General features: G+C 35.5%; 1 protein-coding gene across 5 annotated transcripts in view; it reads right to left on the bottom strand.

Moving 5' to 3' along the window:
* Nucleotides 1-17998, bottom strand: part of GRID1 (glutamate ionotropic receptor delta type subunit 1) — a 531300-nt gene that overhangs the window by 114381 nt on the left and 398921 nt on the right. For all 5 annotated transcript variants that reach the window (XM_084525443.1, XM_084525445.1, XM_084525447.1 and 2 more), the window contains one exon: nucleotides 9480-9533. In XM_084525443.1, the coding sequence (XP_084381569.1) occupies nucleotides 9480-9533 (54 nt within the window). The remainder of the gene's footprint in view (nucleotides 1-9479; nucleotides 9534-17998) is intronic.

Genomic DNA, 17998 nt, shown 5'->3' with positions numbered 1-17998 from the left:
TTCAGTGGGTGCCCAGAAGTCTGTCTCAAATCATAGTGAGTGCCTATATAGTAAAAGATCCTCTGATTTAAGAAAACATCATTCCATAATAAAAAGTAATTATCTCAGGAAAAAAAAAAAGCATGCAAAATGACAGCTATTAAAAGCTAGACAAAACATAAATTGCCATTGATTTTAATGTGTATTTCACTGACAAAAGAACTCATAACAACATGCTCATCTAACCTTGCTTCTAACTGACTAAGACTGTTTCAATGTAATTCAATAGCAAGAGAATTAGGTAAATTCTGAGCCCTATAAATTACTTTGAGCAGGATGCAGGTGCATATGCAGTCAAGTTTCGTACACACACATATTTCAGGCATATAAGAAAATTATACATTTTTGGGAAAAAAATCTGTAGTACCATAGATAGCATTCAAAAGATTTCTGTGGGCAAGTAGTAAATATACATTACTGGAATAGAACTGGAATAAATTTAGAGATGTAAATTATTAAATTTTGCATTGAAATGTGTAATTTGCTAGATCTTTAAAAAAATCCAGTTTTCTAGTATTCTAGTTAATTTTTTTTAAACTGTGCATTTTTGTATCATTTTAAAAGATTATGCATATCTTAGAATGCTTGCCCTACTTTCATTTTGAAGTATTGTTAAAAATTCTGCCTTATTCAAACAAAATAAGGCAGGGGGAAGCATAAAAGATTTATTTTCTTATTATCAGAATAAATACCAGCATTATCACATACAGAAATTCTCTAAAAGAAAATTTGGAACTTCCTTGCATATAGACAGAAAGATTGAGTAGAATTTCAGACAGTCCTGGTTCTACCTAAGCAAAAGTGAAGCCATAACTATTTTTCAGTTATGACTATAATTAGTTATAGTTATAAAGTTAAAAAATAAATTTATAACTATATGCAGTATATTTGCAGTCAGACTGTGGGTCTGAATGTTGGTTACTCATACGGCATGACATAGGCATTTCTAGCCAAATTAAAAAAAAAATAATCCAAAGAAAAGTGAAGAACACTGCATTCATAAGGGATTTTTCTTCTGAAGTCAAAAGTTTCCCCAAGATTACTCTACAAGCCCTGCACTAGAAAGGCACTGTTCATCACGCACAACCTAACATCTTTCTACATGCTACCCTTGGGGAAAAAAGAGAGAGAAAGTAGCTTGCTGAGACACACTTTATTTGATAATTGCCATGCTATTTTCTGCTTATTTTTCTCAATCTTTGAAAAATATTTTATAGAGATCTTGACATCATTATTTTCTTCTAGAAGTGCCCGGATGATGACTGAGAAGCCATTTGATTCTGAAAGAAAATGGATGACTAACTGCAGAAATACTAGGTATGTCCTATGTGGTAAAAGGAGAGATAACTATTGGCAGAAGCTGCAGGGTAGAGATGGAAATCAAGAAATACGTCACACCAAGACAAAGACAATGGAACACTTTCTCATCCCTCATATAACAAACTGCCTCTTTCAGAAAGGGCGGTGAAAATAGACCTATAAAACAGCAGACATGAGAAAATTGAGCAAAAGTCCAGTGAAGAATTAGCAGAAGCACATTTTGAGCAAATGCTCTGAAAGTGGAGGGGAAAAAGCATTGATAAAACAGAAATTTTATCTGTACTTCGTTCTGTCTTATCACCTGGGTTGAGTTTGGGAAAGCTTTTGTTGAAGCTCTAGAATACAGGTGCTAGCAGAACCACCACCATCATTCAGAACGCATCAACAGCCCAGAAAGGAAGAATAAGGTGAACTGTTGTCTGAACTTTGACTCATGTTCAAGTGAATGTGGTTACCCAAACCTTTTGGATAACATTATCTCAACACAGGTTGGAATTCCTCAAGTCCTTTTAACACTCTAAGTTCCTACCACAGATGAAACCTGTGATCTTGTTATGTTTTCAAATCATTTTATTACTACTCCTGCAGAAATTACAAGGCATTCTTCCTATTTCTTTTCTCCCTTCTCATCCTCAACTCTGAGTACTTCTGACAAGTAGGAGTGCAGTTCTTCAGCACAGTTGTGAAGAATTTATCCAAATAATTTACAGTTGCAATTGCTATAGTAGTTTGCCAGTGCTCACTGCCTCCAACTTTTCCATTCCAATGTTTTTCATGGATTTAAAAATATAAAATATCCAGAAGCATCTATTTTTTCTTGATGTTATTTAGACTTTAGTTTTATTTTGGAGTTGAAGCTTACATGAATTTAATTAATCTTCTAACTACTGAATACTTTGCTTTCCTATGATTTAGAATCTGTAGACTACTTTATTCCTTTAGCCTTATGCTATATATTTCAGATTTTCATCAATAAAAAAATGGTCCCCAATGCTTAAATACCTGTATTTATGGTTAGCACTGTATATAATCAGCAAAATAAAGATATTGATGGGATTTGAAAAGCCCTATTTATTATGTTCAGGTTAGCACAATAAGATGGGCTGGCTTAGAATATTCTTACAATAAAAAAGCATCTTTGATTTTGCAAGAGCAATTACAAATACAACTTACCTTTCTGCTATCCATGTGCTGTAGCATAGGTTGTTTGGTTGATTTTTGTTTGTTTTTAAATATGAAAAACAACAGAACATGTTTTTTCTTAGTGATAAAGAAATAAGCCTTACTGAGCCTTAGAGTCAAGCTACCCTGCACAGCATTAAATTCTAACTTGAATTGTATTGAATAATCCACCTTGCAGTCCCCAGGAACACACACAAATGTTGCAAACTGTGTGCTAGTGCAGGGCAATCAGGGCTACCTGGGCAATCAAGACTATGATTCCTTTCTCCTTTACAAAGCTTAATTCTGGCAACTTTACAGTGGTTCACAGAAAAATGAAATGGAAGAATGCACGATACAGTTTTTGCAAAGTAACAAAGCTTTGCTTTATTAGAAAGAACTCCTCCCTTCTTTCTTTAAGTGTCTTGCCATGACAACTACCCACATGGGTAGCTAATTGATTATTAGGAATATTTTTTCCCCACAGTACATACCTTTTCTATGGAGTTCCATGTAATAATTTGATAATTTACACAGTAAGGAACTAATGTCATGAAATTTCCACCAGTTCTCCCCACAATCCCTAAAGTTCCAGATGAGAATTTAGAAGTGAATATTGTTTGAATTTCAGCATTTGCTATTCCATGCGGTAGAGGATGTGCTAATTCTAACACTGAAAAATCAGCATAATAATAGGTTATTTTGTGTTAATAACAAAGGCCCCTTTGCATCTGATCTGATGAGGGCTAATCTGAACCATCAAGAATCAGTTCAATGATCAGTTCAATGAAAAGCAACAAATGAAAACTGTACTCAAGTAGAAGCTCTAACCTTTGTTTTTCTGACTTATTTTTTACACCTTATAACTAAATTTATTTTTATAGCAATGACAGTGTCTGCAATTCATTACTATGTATATTTCTATCAAATCTATGTACAATCACAATATACATTTCAAATAACTGATATCTAGAAATACAATGGTACATTCATCCCTGGCTAAGTCAAATCTCTGGAGCTACCCCAGAGGTGGATTTGGCTAACAAAAAGTAATCAAATAATCGCTCTGGCTTGCCCAATAGCAGGCTTGAGATAGAGTTTCATGCTGATTGAAAAATGAACATGAGACACAATTCCCATAAATTTCATGTCTGTCAGCAAATAAATTATTTCATCAGAAGCATATACGGAGATTATTTGTATAAACTGTCATTGTCATAAACATACTGAAAAAAAGGTACATAAAATAACCTAGAACAGAAGGTGCAGATCTGAAAAGTAATACCCAGTGGTGTTCATAATACACTTGTCTTTGTCTTTCCAAACTGAGATCTGAAAATATTTAGCACACTCAGATAATGTGAGTAGGGTGCTGAAAAATGAAGAAGAACAACAACAAAAATAGAACAAGGTATGAAGATAGAGATGATGAGATGGAAGAAGATAATGGAGGAAGTTGCTCCTATTCATTACAACATTTAGATTATAAATCATTTCCCAATACCCTATCTAATTTTTACTGCTGAAGATTAAATTGCATTTCCCTTATCTTTGCAGAATGAACATGTGATCACATTCTTCTTTTAATTATATCTGTTCTGCTATACACTTGTTTCATCTTCTGAGTTTCATAGGAAAAAAAATAATTTCAGCCTTTCCTCATGGGTCATATTTTACCAAGCTTTCATCATGCTAGGTGCTCTCTCCGGATTTTCAAAATTGTTCTGCATCCTCTTGTTTTGTTTTAGTGTCTTGCCCAGAACTTGCCATATGGTTCCAACAAGTCCACACTGATGTCAAGCAGAGCAAAATAATTGCCTCCCTTATCTTACAAAAGATTTTTCCAGTAATATATCTAAGAACTAGATTTGATTGTTTTGCAAGACCACAACAGTATTGATTCATATTCTGTTTATTAACCATGATGATTCCATGTTGCTCCTGCAGCAGATGCTTACTAGTTATTTTGTAGCCACAGCCAATGTACTCAGGACAATATTAGATTTCATCTGGTGGACTGCCTCAGATTTATCTAAATAAATTGGTACTGCTAAAACATTTGTTTGTTTTTTGTTTGTTTGTTTGCTTGTTTTTTAGCAGACTGGTTTCAATTAATACTTTCTATAAAGCCAGAATCAGGTATGTCAATAAAAACATTTAGTTAAAAACACAAATCCCACTTGTTTTTTTCCTAGTAATCATTACACTTTACCTTCTACTACGTATAATCTTTTCTTTTTGCTTTTTTGACCTCTGGTATGAGTCACTTTGCTCAATCTGATTTTGTAATCATTTTCTTCATTATACCTTTACATTCCTCCTCAGTTATCCACCTTTCTTCCCACTCTTTTTTGTAGAATGCCTCTTGGATTTCAAGATCTGTAAAAATATCCTTACTGAACCAAAATATCTTATTATGTCTTCTCTTCACAGAACTCCACAGTTCTTTTGACATCCCATACTCATCATATTACCTTTCTAAAAGCCCTAGTACTTCCCTGAATTTGTCAAGTGGAAGAACCTCTTAACTCAAGTCCATTATTCCTATTCTTGATAGCCTTAATGAAGTCTGAACTGACTATTGCCCTTAACTTTTTAAATATGAAGGGATAACACTGTCAATCACAAGAAACTGTGAAGTCTTGTCTGTGCCCCAACATTACTTTTTCAGCTACCTGGGAAATCAAAATCTACCATTACTACTATTTCTCATCCCTTGGACATTTCTGTCAGAGATGCACAAAAGTCATCTCCAGTGTATCTGTTTGTATTTCCACACAGATATTCAACAAGTCTGACTCTCACCGCTCCTTAGCTTCAGAGCAAGGATGTGTGATTAGGACACGCAACACTACACATCCTTTCTTCACACCTACCTGTCCTTCAGGAAAAGTTCTCTCCAACTAGTAATGTTGTGCTCTGTCCTGTCATGTCTAATATGTTCCAAGTAAAATTTTGAATAGTGATGAAAAAGATGAAAGAAAGGACCTGATGCCAAAACAGCTCATCTGAGTGAACAGTTATATTCAGTAGCCACTTCATTTCCATGAAGAATGGTTGATTTTTTTGTGTATTTAACTGGTGTATACATAAAAAGAATGAATTCATATACATATATATATGAATGAACAAACCTGGAATTAGATATATTGATATAAAATTATGTTTTTAACTTATATATGTGTATATATATATATATTTGTCCAAAGTTCAGTTTTGCAGAACGATTTCCTTTATCTTCTCTCTCCCCCTTGGAACACAGAAAAGTTCTAAACCATGAAATGTATGACGGAATGGAATCATGGTTTCTAGTGGTATTTATACCCCCAGATCTACTACTGTTGCTAACCAAAAAAAAAAAAAGAAGAAAAAAAAAAAAAAAAAAGCAGATGCAGACTCCTAGAGAATTGTTCCTTGTACAACCACATACAAATTCAGTTTCAAGTACTGCTGCTGTGCTTCTCCCACAGACATATGCCCTGGGCAGTGCACAGCATCTTCTCTGAACATGTAAAAAAAAAAAAAAAAAAAAGAGAAGGGGAGAACAAAAAATGTCAGAAGTTACCAGCAGAGATGCTTGATATCAGGCACCAAAGACAAAGAAATGTAACAGAAAAAAAATAAAATAGAAAATAAAAACAACAAAAACAGGAAAAAAAAAAGTAGTGGGGGAAGGTAGCGTTGTAGAGCACTTAGAAATATCCTGTGTCATGCCAAAAGAAGAAACAACATGCATGTATCAAAGCCAATAGGTCACTTCACCAACATGAGGCATAAACAGCACAGAGGTAAGCAGAACACTATGTTCTAAAATATTTTCCTGAGAGTCAAAATTGCTGGCTATTGGCAACTCCCAATAAGCATGGACTAGCCATTGTTCTCAAGCATTGTTTGCTTTTGTGAGGATGTTTTAAAAATCACATGTATTTTGGCTTCTGAAAAGCTACTTAGCTACTTGGCATGATTAACCCAGAATTCACATACAGAGACTACCAAAACGAACGCAAGGAATCATTTGGTATTTCTAGTTAAATAAAAGTGAAGAAGAAAAAAAAATCTAAAATAGGAAGGGTGATTACAGAAAAAAAAGTGATTAAAGTACATTTCTTTTTTCCCCTTGTATCTTCACTACTTTCAACAGCTCTGCAAGTTTGAAATATAGAATGTTTGAAATGAGAAAAGTAGACATGCTTTGCAAAAGTTTATTTTTCAAACAGTATGGTTATTATGACATATTGGAAGATGAGGAGAAAGGCAAATAATGACTTCAAAGAGGACATAGGAGAGCATGATGTTCCCTGAAAAGACCTGTCTCTATGTATTCAAGACAATGAATACATAGAGTGTCAAGAGTTGGACTTGATGTCAAGTTGGACTTGATGATCCTTAAAGGTCCCTTCCAACTCAGGATATTCTATGATTCTATGATTCTATGATTCTATTCTTTCATCCAGAAAAACTTGCCATGTAATGTTTCAGCCTTCCAACCCTTTTCCCAAAGATGACTGAGTTGTTTTGCACCACCAGCATCCAACCTGAATGGATACCTCAGCAGAGACTCAGGTTATTAAATAGTAACGAATGCAGGCTCTTGACAGCAGAGCACTGCAATTTGAATACAACTCTAATGGCCCACATTTGTTCATTTGCACTGTAATAAGCTTACCAGACATACAGTTTTAAGTTAGCTTGGTAGTGTTGCTTATATAACAAAATTAAAGTGATAAAATAAGTTGAAACTCTGAAATTCAACTCCTGTTCTGGCATATGGGACAGAGACACAATTAAAAAAAATAATAAAAGTTTATTTGGTTATCAGTGCAGAGACACTAAAATATGATTAAGTCAAGTAATATTTAATAATAAAACTCTTGTAGAAATAATACTGTACTAAAAAGCTGTTCATACTATAGCCAAATAAGTCTGAAGTTCAGGTCTTCATGGTCTTGATGAGGTGGGAGACAGAGTAGATAGTGAGAGGGTGTTCAAGATCAGCATTCATCACATGTATTTGGCATTATTTTACAGAATGCACTACACCTGGCAGGCAAGGTATGGAACTGCATTAAAAGAGCTGATTCGGCTGTTGGGAATTAAAGTCAATTCCATTCTGCAAATCACACTGCCTAACCACACCCAGTCAAGGAATAGCGTATTTTCCATCAAGTAACCATGCAGTCCTCATAGATACTAGCTGGAAACGTTTGTGGACAACATACTCAGTTTGACTTCTTGGTAGTGTAGGGAAATGCATGCTATTAAATAAAAAACAAGCCCTAAGGAATCCAACCTTCTACAGATACATCCCTGTGGGTGTGTAAAGTGTTTTCTTTTCACAATAGCTCTAAGCATACAAAGACCTAAAACAAGCAAACAAAAAACAACAGGGGGAAGGGTAATCTAAATTTCCTTTTCTTTTAGTGAAGATTTATTTTCTCTAGTTTCAGGAAGCTGAAAAAGTTTATGCACCTATTTGAATTTAATTGCATGTTGACATATTTATGTGTATTAATATTTGTCAATACATTTCATTTATATTGCATGTTGTGCCTGTAATAATAAGTTCCCTATACTTTGTTGGGATGCATGGACATTGAGATCTTTTTCTTATGAAAAATTAATTTGTACTTCAGATTTGAATTTTGCCTCCCTATCCAGTCTGGAGCCATAACAGAGAAAAATTGAAGTTCTCAAAATAAGAGCAGACACCTTTTGTGTCTGTGTGTGTATGTATGTATGCACGTTTGTGCCTGAGTGCTGAAGGTTTTTATTTGTGATGTTACACATTCGGGTTTCATGAAGTGAGTTTTAACATCAAAACAATAACAGCAGCAATAACAAATTCACAAGCACTCCCTCCCAATAAATGTTTAAGGAAATATGCACTATGTTATCTTTATGCGAATATAAACATAGACTCTCTGGGCATCTTGCTGATATTTTGTAATGGGCCATTACTGCAGCTGACAAATCAGGAGGTACATAAATGTAACAAGGCCTAGAAACAAATTGTAAAGCCTTTACAAACAGAGATTTTAGTCTCTCCCCACCCCACCCCCTTAATTACAGAGCTTTTCTAATGCCACACAGTACAATTTACCGTTACTATTAAAGGTAATCTATCCTAAATTATTAGCTAGGTGCAAAGAAAGGAATGAGAAATTAACAAAGGAATTGGTTATTAAATTGGAGATTATGCATTTAAATTATAATATATTTTTTTTAATTTAGATATCATGCTATCCTTTAATGAATCAATATTGAAAACAAAACTATATAAAATTGTGCCATTTATCTTTAACAATCAGTGATTTATAAATGATTATACATGGTACAACATTTCAAGCTTTCCACAGCTTTATAAATATGAGTTTGCACTGATTCCCATTAGGGCATCATGGTACTAAGGTAAAATAAATCACCATAGTAGCAGGACAGGATACCATTTCCTGCAAAGAGGAAATCTCACATTTTACATTTATACTATCCTGGATCTTAGCCAAAACACCAACACAATTCTGCGCTAGAGAAAACCCACATATTTTGTAACTGCATATTCTTAACAAGCTAAACTTGCAACTCTTTTGTCTCATGGTATGTGAGTACAGGCTTTCATAGCAGTGAAGGGTGAGATTCTGGCAGATACATATGTATTTATTTGAGATTTGAGATATTCTCTGCTTAGAAAATAGACATCAGGGTGAGGTCAACATGAAGGAAAGAACAAAGTCTCCCAGATTCTACAATGTATATTGGAAGCTTTATTTTTACCTTTGGTATTCAACCTATACCAACTCAATTGAGACAGCCAAGCTACAGCACCACAGTTTGCCTTTTGTACCATTCAAAAAGCAAAAATGGTAAAAGGGTATGCTCAGTTTGGTGTATCAAAACACATGAAACAGAAGATGGTGACGAATGAATGTAACAAGCTATGTTGTCTCTTTTGACTTTCTTACCTCATTTACATAGACCCAGTGACTATCCTTTGATGCAAGGTTGGTTTCCACAGCCTACAAAAATAAAAAGAAATATAATAAAAATAAATAAAACATGTGAAACATATTCCAGAGAGAACTTACATTAAAGGTACTGTAACAGCTCGTTTTGATTGCTTTCACTGCCATTGGCATTGTTTCAGTACAGTTTTTTCCATCTCTTTTACTGCTACTTGATCAAAAGGTACCTTATTGGTGGCAGTCACATTTCTCTGACTTCTGTATCTAAACCAAAGTACTGTGTATCATGAAGATATTCTGGAGTTGTACCAGGAATGCCTATTGCAGCAGTGTGGTACATCGATATGATAAGAGGTCCTGTGATGAACAACTGCACGCAGAGCATATGTGGTACATGAGTTTTAGCTTCCTTACAGCATTTATAATGGATCCTAGTAGGTTTTCTTTTCAACATGCCTCCCAGAGTATAGTGCCTCTGCCTTATTACTACGGACGGATTAACTGCTAGTTTACCTAGTTAGTTAAAAACACTACTCTGAGACACTCAAGAGAAACTCATATGAGTCAGCCTCTCTTCAGACTTACATAAGGCTCAAGAGAAAGTTATAATTTGCATGGATACTTTTTCTGGTTTCCTGGTATGGACTTGGATAATCGTTACATATAAATTAAAACAGCCCATCTCATCAGACAACATACTTATCAATACACAGATAACCCTCATAGTGCACTAGGAAGGTAAAACTGGAAAAGACCCCTAGCACTATAAGCACTACGGGTAATGAGGAATTCAGTGGAAGGATTGGGCGATATACATGGAAGATTCTAATTTGTTTCTAATGTCTAACAGAGAAAATCTCACTTTGAGTTATTCTGCAGTCTAATAAAGCTATATCAAGCATCAAGAGGTGTACACTACAGTGATAATGATACCGCTAATGTCCTGCTTAACACATAGTTAAACAACTATTGCGGATTCATCTCACCTAATAAAACTGGACAGTCCCAGCGCACACATGTATTTCAGGAGGCAGTTCATTACACAAAGCCAGTTTTTCACTTCACTGCCTTCCTTGTTCTGTGACAATAGTACCCCATTTATCGGGCAGATATTCTTACAGCCATGTTATAAATGGCCCTATGAATCACTGAAATGAACCTAGTTAAAAACCAACACAAATGACCAAAATCCTTCCAGTTACCGTTTTTTAACCTGGATAATTTCCCTGTTCACTGTGTGTGGCCTCAAAAACAACTTCACTGATATAAAGAGGCTTCACAGACTGCGGCACTGGGCTGGGAAGGAACATCATCAACCACCATCCTCTCCAGAATACATTTGCATAAAAAGACTCTCGGATACTTAGCATCAGATGGGATGAATCACCTTCTCTCATGACAGTAGCTACAGATGACTGGCTCAGAATAAACGCCCACAACTTACAAGGCTTAAGTGCAATGACAAGATACCCATCCTTAATATGGGCGAAGGGAGTACTGTTACCTGATCCTAGCAAGAAAACAAAACAAAAACTGGCTACATAGCCAACATCAACAGTTTTAACGTCACTCTTCGTTTATACTCCATTAAAAAATACCTTTATATTACTTGCCTAAGTAATGGTGTTTTACAATTTTACTCATTTGTTCAGACTACACTAGCCAGAGAGAAAATTGTGGGTGTTACACATACCTCAATCTATTTCTCATCTCCACAGGGTGATATACTCCTTTAAAGAGACAAAAATCCCCAAAGAGAAACCAAAAAGAAGTCAAAGGAGAAAAATCATCACAGATAGAATGCAGTATTTCTCATCATCATCGTAAACAGCATTATGGCAAGTGCAAATCTCCCTGGTGTCAAAGTAGATGAGAACCACTAAAGATGACACCTCTGACAAGATAATCCTCCTCTCAGCATGCAGTGAAAAATTGTCTCCCTTGGTTAAATGTCTACCTTGTGTTTCTTTTAAACTGCCTCAAAAATTAAACTGACCACCTAATTGAGGGACTGCAGCTCCTAGGAAAGTGAATAGTGATGAAAGCTTGCAGATTTTTTCCCTGTTCCCTGTCTAACACATTCTTCAGACAAAGCCAAAATAGCCAGGTGCTGTAACATATAGAAGAAAAGCAAAGCGCTGCCAACATTAGCAAAGCAGAACGAAATAACGCTCAGGTGCAGAGTTATTGCTTGGCTACATTTTGTGATTTATCTGCAACAGTGAGCAATTTGTATGAATAAACGTTATGTCTGGGGTGCTAAAATAGCAAAGGAATTTCAAATGGATTATTGTAACTCATTCTTCTGGGTTCACATATCTGGGTCAAGGTTTTTAAAACAAGGTGCCTATATTTAGGATGCTAAAAGTTTATCTGTAGTCATCAGAATGCTAGACCATTCAGCACCTCCTACAGAAGTCAATGGCTCTGCACTCAAGAAGCCTGAAATGTGTTTAGAAACGTAACGATAGGTAGGCAAGTTTAAATGTCTATAAATATCTTTTGTTTAGAACTGCGCCACGTAGCATGAAGCACTATTCCAAACCCAGGCATTCTGAGAGGAGGAAGAAACTTCTGTTTGCGTCTTGTGTTTCAGGCTTTCAACCATATTTACTGACTTGTTGCCCTAAAGAACCCTAAAATATCCTAAAAGGAACTGTTGAAAGAGATTTCTTGGAGATTTCGACCTTTTGATAACACCAGTGTATCAGAGGTGTATTGCCAGAGGCCCAAGGAAAAAAACAGTGTGAAGAGCAAGGTCCTGGAGACCTGGGATATTGTAAACAAATTCCTTCAGAATTCGCAGAAAATAAATAAATGTTTGCAATTTATATAGTTGCTTGTTCATTAAAGAATAAAAAGTATCAGCACTTGGGAGATTATTGTCACCCATTTTTTTATTATTTTTATTATTTTTTTCTAATTATTCAAGCTGTTCAAGATATTAATGTTTAAGCTTGTGACTCCAGCCATTCCAAAAAAAAAAAAAAAAAAAAAGTCTACAAAACATCCTGAAAGATCTTTTATAGCCTGTTTCATAAATACATCCTTTATTAAAGAAAGCAGGCTAGAAATCTCTGTGATCACCACAGCCAAGGAAAAGCTCTGCAATATATTGGAGCAGAATTCACACACTAAAATGAATTTTTGGTGAAAAAAATATGTACAAAATAGCCTATTTTTTTAATATACTCTATATGCATAGAGAGTCTATCTGAGACTTTGAGGGTAATGCCTCACAACATTTCTATCAAATAGAAAATCTGCTATTGAGATAAACAGCACACTGGAAATTAAAGAGTATCCATCTTTCCTTTCTTTTTACCTTAGCATAGCAAGTAGTTTTCAGAAATTTGGAAAAAAGAGGTGCTGTGAGACCGCATCCCCTTCTTCCTCTCCAATTACATTTCAACAACTGGACATTAAAATACAAAACCCTAAACCAAAGAATTAAAACTTAGTTAATGGATTATTATTCATGACAACATATAAATGATATTAGCAGAAACGGGCCAGACTGGGGCAAAGGGAAGGAGAACAGTGAATGGTGAAGACGGTGTTTATCATTTCTCAGTAGAGAGCACTTGCAATAGAAATGAAATAGGGAGACACTGAAAATCAAAATCTGAGCATTAAGATTTCAGATCCTATATCAACAATGATAAAAGAATGAAATACTTCATGAAAAGTGATCAGATATTTTCATGTAGATGGTTTTGTTTACTTTTATGTATAACTTACAATAACTTACTGCCAATAATCCATGACAACATTATTTTATTGGAATCCTGTGGAGAACAAACATTTACGTTGCCATTCTGAGTAACTAACTGCTCATTATTTTACCTAATGGCAGCTGTAGAATTAAAGGGAGAAGTTCGGAAGGTAAGCAACAAACACCACTATGTTCACAGACAAAGCAATTCTGCAGAAAACAAACAAGCCAACCAGAAGCAGTCCCTTCCTGCCCTTTTCCAAAACTCTGAAACTAAAAAAAATTCCAAGCATATAATGACTGGGAAGGCTATTTTCTACACTACCTGGATGCTTTGCAAGGGACAGCACCTCAGCATTAACAGTAAAAAGCCGACTCCATAGAAGGGCATGTAGCAGCCAGACACAATGTAGAGGGCTAGATGCTGACGAGTGTCCCAACAGAGACGGGCAAACGGTGTTCCAGGGACAGCAGCGTGTGCTGAGGAGTTTAGGTTCCCATGCATCTGTGTTATAGTTAGCCCTGCTGTCTCCTTAGTGTGTGTTGAGGGGGAATAGGGAGTAAGAATATCTGGAAGCCCTGTAACCAGCCCCAGGATCCAAGAAGGAAGCGTCTTACAGATGGAAAACACAGATGGTCCTGTTGTGTCTACAGTTTTGGAAACAAGGGCTGCCACCCTGAAATACGTTATACAAAAGAAGAACCAGTATGTTTTGCTGGGAGGGATATGAACATAGTAAAGGATATTACTTGTGCATTTTTTCCACTTTAATGGTGGGGAGACAAAGAGCATCATAGCTTTCCAGAAAAATAAATAAAATAAAATAAAATAAAATAAAATAAAATAAAATAAAATAAAATAAAATAAAATAAAATAAAATAAAATAAAATAAAAAGTGAACTGGTGAGTTCACAGTTAAAAAATCATGTGCAAAGTGTCCTAAGAGATACTGAAAGAAAAAAAGCAGAGTTTTTGCAATCAACAAATCAACCGATGACTAATGACAGCTGGCAGCAGAGAGCAGATACACCTGCAACGTGGTGAGTACTCCTGGGGGCACTGACAGCTACACCCAGCCACCTCGAGAAGGCAGCCCCAGGACCCAGACCCCGCCACACTGCTCCTCCTGTGCAGCTGTCTTCCAGCTTCCAACCCCACTGAGAACCAGATTCATCGCTGGCAAATATCACAAAGTACTGGTTCATCTCAGGGCCTTTGTCAACTTTTCCTTATTGATATTTCTAATACAGCCAGTATGTTAATGACAGAAACTTTTTTTAATAACATACTTATTATCACAATGAAAGGATAAGTAAAGAAGGGCTTAAGGAAGTAATCATGTCTTTGCAAATGTGATAAAAGGTATTCTCAACCCTTACAATTCACTACTTGCTCATTTTACATTTGCCACTAAAAAGGTTTCCAAAAAAAACCTCTTGTCCAAAGCAGCATTTTTTTTTTTTTCCTTCACATCCTTTGGGAAAGGATTTAACCAAACTTTTTTTTTTTTTTTAATTCTTTCTCTCATATTCCAAAAACAAAATCGATATTATCTTTATGTAATTTTCCAAGTCTGACCCAAACATAGCTCCAGCTTCAGACTTTCATTAGCAGGAGATGGATTTGTAGTTTTAAAAATGGCTCTATTTTAGGTTTGGATGTCCAGGAAAAAACAAACAAGCAAACAAGCAAACAAACAAACAAACAAACAAAAACAACAAGGAATCAGGGAACTGGTTTATATTCCAAAGAAAACACGTAGACCAGGTTTGTAATGCAACACATCTGACAGTAATTAATTGCATACTATCAAAGAGCAACCTGTATGTCTAAGAAGCTGTGTATATGTCCTGGATACAAATAAGATAGAAGATATGGAAAAGTCCATTCTGATAGAGCAGGTATCAGTCTATATCACTATATCACTATATCACTTAGATGCTTGGTTTATATTTAGAAACTCCTTCAGATAAAACAGTGTGGTTCATGTTCACGGCTGACTTGCATAGGTAATAAAACTCCACAGAAAAACAATTTCTCTGAGAATTACTGAGATTCTCACAATTCTTTAGAACCTTTCTTTCTTTTCCATTTTAAATAAATAACTCTTCACTTGGTATTTCTAGTGAAGCATAATTCCTATAATGTTTAATAGATTAAAAATAAATAAATAAAATAAGCATTACTAGCTGTAATAAATAAAGTATTGCTAAAAATTCAAAGAGAAATGTCAGTCAAGTCTAACCTCCTTACAACATTTATAATGTCGTGAAGAATACTCCAAACTGATATTGTTTCTATAGCTGAACTGGAAATGCTATCATTATTATAGGGACTAAAATAAAGCTCCCCAGGTCACAATACCACATTCAAACTCTAAAGAAAGTCTTGAAAAGAACTCAGTTCTGGGAAGCTGAATCAGGAGTGTGTGTTTACTTTTCCATTTTAATACAGCAAAATTAAAATTTCTAAATGTCATTTCAAACTAATATGAAATTCTCCCTTCTCTAAATGTTAAAATAGTAATTTAAAATGGTTCTATGATATACTTTTTCAAATAAGAAAATCCACTGAACCTGACCCTTTCTCACGGAAATTCTTTATTAAGAATTTGTACTTTCAGTAAAACAAAGTTTTGCCAGAAATCCAATACTCTCCCTATACTGAATATCTTCCTAGAAATGTGCATGCCCACGCTGACAAAAAACACTTAGCAGGCTGAGTACATATCTTCCAGCGATCACCACCTTGTGTCAATGGCACAGTTATTTTCCCGACATTTACAACAGAAGCTGTCAGCTCACAACCTCAGTACATATTAGCTTCGTAGAAGTGATTAAAGAACCTACAAGCACAACGTGCTTTCAACATCCACATTTCTTGATCATAAACAGTGCATATTACTTCACCCTTGGTCTACACTCCAACAACTGAAGCAGTACCATTTTTGGTTACTAGTAAGACATTTCATGCAAACAAGAGTAAATATGACCCAAGCCTTCCTCACCTCTTTACACACTCTCCTACAGTTTTTGAATTCTAATTATTATCTTTGTACAATACGACTTGATAATGACACAAACGGAAAGGTAATAATAACATAATTTAAAATTGTACTGCATTAGTTTCCTGTTACTAATGTCATAAGTGATAAGCAAAAAATAAATACACTGAAGACAGCTACCTAGAAGTTTAACCTTACTCAAGAAAGCCACTGAAGATGAAGGTTATAAGAAAAAGAGGAAGAGGAACCATGCACTGCAACAGTGGCCTAACTTGAACATTTTCCAGAGTCTAAAATGCCCATTAGTCAAGTAGATCAGGTTCATTTGAAGCTTTTTATTTCTAGTTTCTTTAACTCTAAATTAGCATATCTTCCAAAACAAAAAGGATTTTTCTACTTGCTAACTGTGTTTAGCAATGACATAATATCCCACTCTTTTAATTTGGGTATTTTTAAAAAGAGAACTTTTTGTAAATGATTCAATGAATCTTTCCATAAGTAGCTTATCTTTACAATTTTTATTTATTTATTTATTTTTCGAGAAATCTGTCTTTGCTATTCCTACACAATTTTCATAAAAAATTATGCTCCACAGGAATTGACATGTTATGGTTCGGCTTCTCAGTAATTTGTAATGCTTTCAGCAAAGCAAAACGTGCTTGGAGCATCCAGTGGCACGTGAAGGTTTCTGTGGTGTATACTTGTAACTTCTTTTTTTTGTTGTTGTTGTTGTAGGCATTTCAGCATGCTTTGGCACTGTTCGTTTCTTGAGTGAAGGACAAAAGATAGCTGTGTGTAACTTGAAATTCAGAAGGTTTTGGGTTGTGTCTGTCTGTCTGTCTTTCAAGGCAGGCCATTTTTACCACCTAACCTTACCCATAAAAGTGGCCTAGAAGACAGCTGGAGAGGGACTCCATCAGGGAGTGTGGCCATGGAACCAGGAATAACGGCCTTGAGCAAATGGAGGGGGGATTCAGATGAGACGTGACGTGAGGAGGAAATTCTTCACTCAGAGCACAAAGCACACGTGGGAATTAGGGCCGAAGATGCACATTGCTTCTGTTCTTCTCCGTAAAGAATAGAATGAAATTACCTAAAAACCCAGGGTACAGGATGGGAGGTGCACCACGGACATCCAACAGTCTTGCCTGCAAGATGATGGCAAAAAACAACTCTTGCTGATTCTCAAGGGTTGTGTGAGTGCTTTTTTTTTTTTTTTTTTTTTGGTGGAGAATGGGCTAAAGTTGTCCCAGGGGAGGTTTAGGTTGGATATTAGGATATTAGGTTGGATATTAAACTTCTTTACCGAAAGGGTTATTAGGCACTGGAATGGGCTGCCCAGGGAAGTGGTTGAGGTCTTGAAAAGATGTTTAGATGTAGAGCTTAGTGATATGGTTTAGTGGAGGACTTGTTAGTGTTAGGTCAGAGGTTGGACTAGGTGATCTTGGAGGTCTCTTCCAACCTCGGTGATTCTGTGATTCCATGATCCTTACACGGCTGTAACACCACTGATTACTACAGTGATATATATGACATTACTTATTATTTTTACCTTAATCATTTAAATCTATTACCTTGGGGGTTCTGTTCAATCTTATTCTCTCTTTTATAGGTAAGTTTATTGTATTAGATCTCTGTTGCCATTCTGCTTACAGTACATAAAAGCACAAGTACTGTACTGAGCAGTACATACAAGCAAAGTACTGTATATGGAGTTCCTCCAAAAGCATTCACTAAGAATTTACTTTTCAAAGCTCAAGTGTCACATACTATTTATAAACATGCTAACTGTTGACCAT

This window comes from Aythya ferina (genome assembly GCF_964211825.1).
Source record: "Aythya ferina genome assembly, chromosome: 7".
Taxonomy (NCBI): domain Eukaryota; kingdom Metazoa; phylum Chordata; class Aves; order Anseriformes; family Anatidae; genus Aythya; species Aythya ferina.
This window is presented reverse-complemented; position numbering and strand designations above follow the sequence as displayed.